Here is a 4,929-nt window from a genome sequence, read left to right as displayed (position 1 = left end):
CTGGCACCATGATGATCACTAGGCCCTGCTCCTGGAGAGGATCGTGTCACCACGCCACGCGGTGATGCAGGGTCATGGATCAACTGCAGCATTGGGGTGGGTGAGTGTGGTGGTGGAGTCAGAGGCTCCTCACAGCTTCGCAGGGGGCGTAGGACTTTGGCTTGGACTGTGTCATCATCACCATCATCCATTTTTCGCTTCTGCAAAGCAAGCAGCAGCCAGTTACTGAACCACAAGTGAGTGTTGTAGGCTTCAATGTGATGTGACAGAATGGGTTAGGAAGCCAAATGAGCCTGCATGGGTTGGAACTGCAATGCCTACTCAACTTAAATCCAAGGGTAGCTAAACTTCTCTCATTGTTCCAATCACAACAGCTGGTATCAGCCTAGAAATCCCCCTAATACTAAAGGGAATTAAGAGTTGCAGAGACTGCATTAATTTACCTGAGGGTGGGGTCTTTTAACTGATCCCTCCTCAAGATCCACACAGTGGCCAGTATGGACCATACAAGCCATTTGTTCAAATGCCTGCCCCTCATTAACACCCTCTCGAACAGTCTGCAGTGTTAGTGCTCAGCAGGAGACCAACAGTATTTGCCAGCGTACGGTGGGTGGCACGTTAGCATATAAAACCCTGAGCAGTATGCATTTTATCTACCTTGCCCTTTTCCTCATGAGCCTGCCCACCCACTATAATCAGCATCCCTGTGTTGAATCCTAGTTCCAGAAACGGAGAGTGCAAAGTAAGAGCCAACAGTGGGAAGGGGGAAGTGGGGGAATTCACGGAAAGCAGGTCAAGAGTTTTAAAACGGTGCCAGGATGATCCCAGTGATGATAACCTTCTCCTCTGCCAAATCTTCTAAAGTAATGCAAACAGTGAAAGAGGCAGACATGCTGCGATTCCGACTTCATTTTTTTCTAGCTAGAAGTATCAGCTCTCCTGGTTTGGTCACTTTTTCTAGACACGATTACTATTTTCACTACATCTCTGGTGAAGGTATACTTACACCTTGGCAACACAGGAATTACACCTGTTGCAGTCAAAAGGAGAGTCACAGATTGGACCACTGCTGCAGGCCACTTTCTTCCAATTACACTGACTGCATGACAACACTCCCCTGCTACTTCATGTTCCAGAAAGCTACAACAGTGGATAATCAACATATTTTCCAACAGGGGAGATCCAAGCAAAGTTACTCTTCCACTCAGCTAGCTCTAGCAGCTACATCTGTCATTCTTCTCAAGCTGCTGCTTCTTATAAAGGTCAGCCTTTTTAAAAAAGTAAAAGCTACACAAAATGCAGCCGCACACCAAACAATGATTTGGATGCAACAGAGTGTTTCCTTAGGTAGAAGAATTTCCAATTATGAGTTGTGATTTTCTTGCCTGCACCTCCAGCTGCAGCAGCAAAGGCTAATCCCTCCTGTCTAAGAAATGCTCTATGGGATACACTCCAATCTATTGAGCATCAGAGTCTACAGATGAAATGCAAAATACATCCATGTTACAGTAATGCTACATTTCTGATAATGTAGTATGTAGCCAAATGTCTAGATTAGAGACAACAGGTCTGTGGGATCATACATAGACATATGCATTATTATGAAAGCCTTGACCTGAAGTTCTTGGGGAACCATGTTCTGAAGTCTGCTCTCTGGGCTGACTCCAGTGATCTGTGCTTACAAGGACTGTGAGTCTTTCCCCCCCCCCCCCCGCCCCAGCAGTCCTTTCTGAACCGAAGACAAGACCTTAAAACATCAGGAAAATCCTTATCCTAGCAAGAGCTTAGGTACAGGTAAGATGAGTGTTTAGCTCTGTGCATTTCAAGCCGCAACAGTCTGTTCCCTGCATGACCCAAAAACAGTGCATACAAATGCTTTTGTAAAGTAAAAAAGGAAAACCTTCATCTGCTGTTTGAAACAGTCTTACCTGGGCTTTCTCCAACTCATCTCCCTTGTAGCACTTTGGACACTCCCAGCAGTTGGGCAATTCATCATTCAATATCCCTTCCCCATCCATCTGTACAGAAAAGACAGTCACTTTCAGCAAGACATTTATTCCTGATGCTCCAGTATAAAATGAACCAAGCACTTGCCCCCAAGTTCAGAGCGTACCCGTAGACAGCCAGGGTGAACAATTTCATTGCAGATGCAGCATTCCATTAACTTCTTCTCAAAGTCCTGTGAATCCTCATTCTTATCTACCTCCCCACAAAGTGCACATGTGACAGAGTGAGGCAGTCGGGGCTACAAAGTAAACAATGAAACAGGAAGTCACATCACAGAACTTTCCCCCAAAACTTCCAGAGTAACTTTTTTGTTGTTGTTGCTTTGCTGTGTGTGTTCCACACAGAAGGATTCCAGTGTTAACCCTAGCCATCAGATTCGGAATCTCAGCCTCATTTGTTCCTACTACTTTTGAGAAGCACAGCAGGCCATCCTTGCCCCCCAAAACAGACTGAAATCAAGTCTTCCAGACACACACGTCGTTTCCCCACTAATGCCACATTACTCACCGCCAAGCACTGTCGCAATACACAGGACTGCTTCATACGACCAGGCCCACCAAACTTCTTCATATCCCTGCAGTAGTGGCACATGCCACATTCACCCTGCAGGCAGGCCTTGCATTTACGACATCGCACCCGCCTTCTGCGAGCACCAGACACTATAGGAGAGACTGTGGGCCTCACAGTCGCAGGCCGTGGCGCTGGTTTCATGGTGTGGGGCTTGGTGATGGGGATGGTAGGTAATCTTAACTTTGGCCGAACCTGAAGTTTGAGCTGTCAGTGAAAAAGTAAGATAGGGAGAAGTTAGGTGGCATGGCTCATATGTCTATCACACTGGAGGAAGCAAGTGTCTATCTCAAGAGGTTTTGGATGGCAATATGTGTGAATCTCAGGGACTGGAAACTGAGGACATGGTACATGGAATCTCAGAGGACTTTGCTCCCAGTTACAGAGAACTCTGAAAACACTTATATTTATCATTAACTAATTCTGATTTTTGCAAAGACTGTTCCTAAAAATTGAGGCTATGATTATGATCTTTCTGGTTTCTTTATCCTGAATTTCCAATACTTTTAATTTTCATACCTGCAGCTTGCATAAACACCCACTTCTCCTTTAAAAATACAAAGAATGGTGCAGAGTCCTTTTCTCAACTTTTCATCTTAAACTAGGAGGCTATACCTTCCAACTGCCAAAGTTCTGCACACCAAGTCTCTCACTGTCTGAGCCAAGCCACAGACCCATCATTTACCTTATCCCTCTTTGGCCACTGGACAATAGGGATGCCAGTAAGTGCCAGCTTGGGGTCACTGCTTGCGTATTCCTCCAGCAACAGCTACAACAGAGACAAGACAATAAAAATCTCAGTATTTTTTCAAATAGTTTACATGTTCAGAGTTCTTCATTACAGTTTCCTGGTAATCTTTAAGAACTCTGTAAGATAGAACATTGTTGTTCTTGTCCCCATGCTGCTTACGAGGGGCTGAAGCAAGATTTGAACCACAGACTGCTTTCTTCATAGTTTACACATTATTACACTAGCTGGGGGAAGGGGGAATCACATAAATATCTTCATTCCAGGCTGTGTGGTCCTTTCCACACTGCTGCAGTGCCCTCTGTATCAGATACAGCTAGATTCTGTTTTACCCAGACAGCAAGCAGGAGCCAAAGGCAGCCTTTTCAGTCATACTGTTTTAGGTTGTTTCTCTTTCACAAAGGAAGCTACGTAACCTCCAAGCCATGTGGCTGGGCATTAGCAACAAGTGGTTGTAATTGCCATGGATTTGGAATCCCTTCCTTTAACCATACTTCCCAATGCATCTGCTGTCCACCCCACCCACCCTGGACTTCCATTTCAGATCTGCTTTATTTACTTGAGGTTACTATGGCTACATTTTCAGGAGCCTCCCGCTGGCATCCCCATGTGCAGGAAGTGCAGTGTTTCTTGCTGCCAAGAGGGAAAGAACACTGCATTGGCTGGGCTAATTCTCCATTGCACTTACCAATGCAAGGGGATTCATATTCCCATAGGAGGCCTATCCTGGGAAACTGCTTCCCAGCAGGGTGGATTACTTTAAATCATCTTGGGCATATGTGTGTTGAAATCAATGATTTAACAAACTTCTAACATTCTAATTTACATTTCCCTGACAAATATATTAATTGATGCTACAGCAATTGAATATATATCTGATTCGCAAACAATTACAGCTTTTCTATTATGCAAGAGCATATTTCAAGACCTGCAGCCTCTCTGGTGCTACAGAAACTATATCTGTTTGGGAAAGCAACTGTGAGATTAAGGTTTTCTGCTTGATGCTTTACACGTTTAAACACTAAGCAGAAATAATATACTTATATTTTTGCCCCGTTTGTTCTTTTATGTACAATAGAAAGCTCTCAATACGTTTGAAAGAGGATCATGGACCCACTTTAAAGGTATCTTGAGAGCAGCGTTTAATGTGTTTGTTTTACTTTAACTCGTTTTAAACAAAGATTTTAAGGGACAAGATATAACTGGAACTTAAAACCAAATCAATCCAATCTTCTTCTTCTAAAACCAACGTATCCCCTGCCATTCTCCTGTGCAGCTGCTCCTCCACCCTTCCAGAGAACCCTGTGGGTGGAAGGAAGTGGCTGCCTTGGCTAGCCCAGCAGGACGTGCCCACGTCTCCAAGCCCCACCCTCTCCCACACAGCTAGCTTAGAGCTGAGAAAAGGTCGGCATTTGAGGGCATGAAGGCACATGCCTCGCAGGGCAGAAGGGGAAGCCCGCTCGCCATCAGCCCGGAGCACTAATCGGGGGCGGCTGCTCGGGCACGCAAGCGCCGGGAAGGAAACACCCCGCTCCGCCGCCCCCCGCAAAGGTTTCAGAACAGCGGCCCCAAGGAAGAAGTGCCCCCCCCCGCCGATGTGAACAATC

General features: G+C 45.5%; 1 protein-coding gene across 1 annotated transcript in view; it reads right to left on the bottom strand.

Moving 5' to 3' along the window:
- Positions 1-4,929, bottom strand: part of KDM2A (lysine (K)-specific demethylase 2A) — a 120,608-nt gene that overhangs the window by 24,586 nt on the left and 91,093 nt on the right. The window contains exons 14-18 of the mRNA XM_015409682.1: positions 3,260-3,343; positions 2,515-2,781; positions 2,114-2,245; positions 1,929-2,018; positions 8-200 (exon numbers count right to left, since the gene is read on the bottom strand). Coding sequence (XP_015265168.1) covers positions 8-200; positions 1,929-2,018; positions 2,114-2,245; positions 2,515-2,781; positions 3,260-3,343 — 766 coding nt within the window. The remainder of the gene's footprint in view (positions 1-7; positions 201-1,928; positions 2,019-2,113; positions 2,246-2,514; positions 2,782-3,259; positions 3,344-4,929) is intronic.

This window comes from Gekko japonicus, unplaced genomic scaffold (assembly GCF_001447785.1).
Source record: "Gekko japonicus isolate JY-2015 unplaced genomic scaffold, Gekko_japonicus_V1.1 scaffold3120, whole genome shotgun sequence".
NCBI classification, from domain to species: Eukaryota; Metazoa; Chordata; class Lepidosauria; order Squamata; family Gekkonidae; genus Gekko; species Gekko japonicus.
This window is presented reverse-complemented; position numbering and strand designations above follow the sequence as displayed.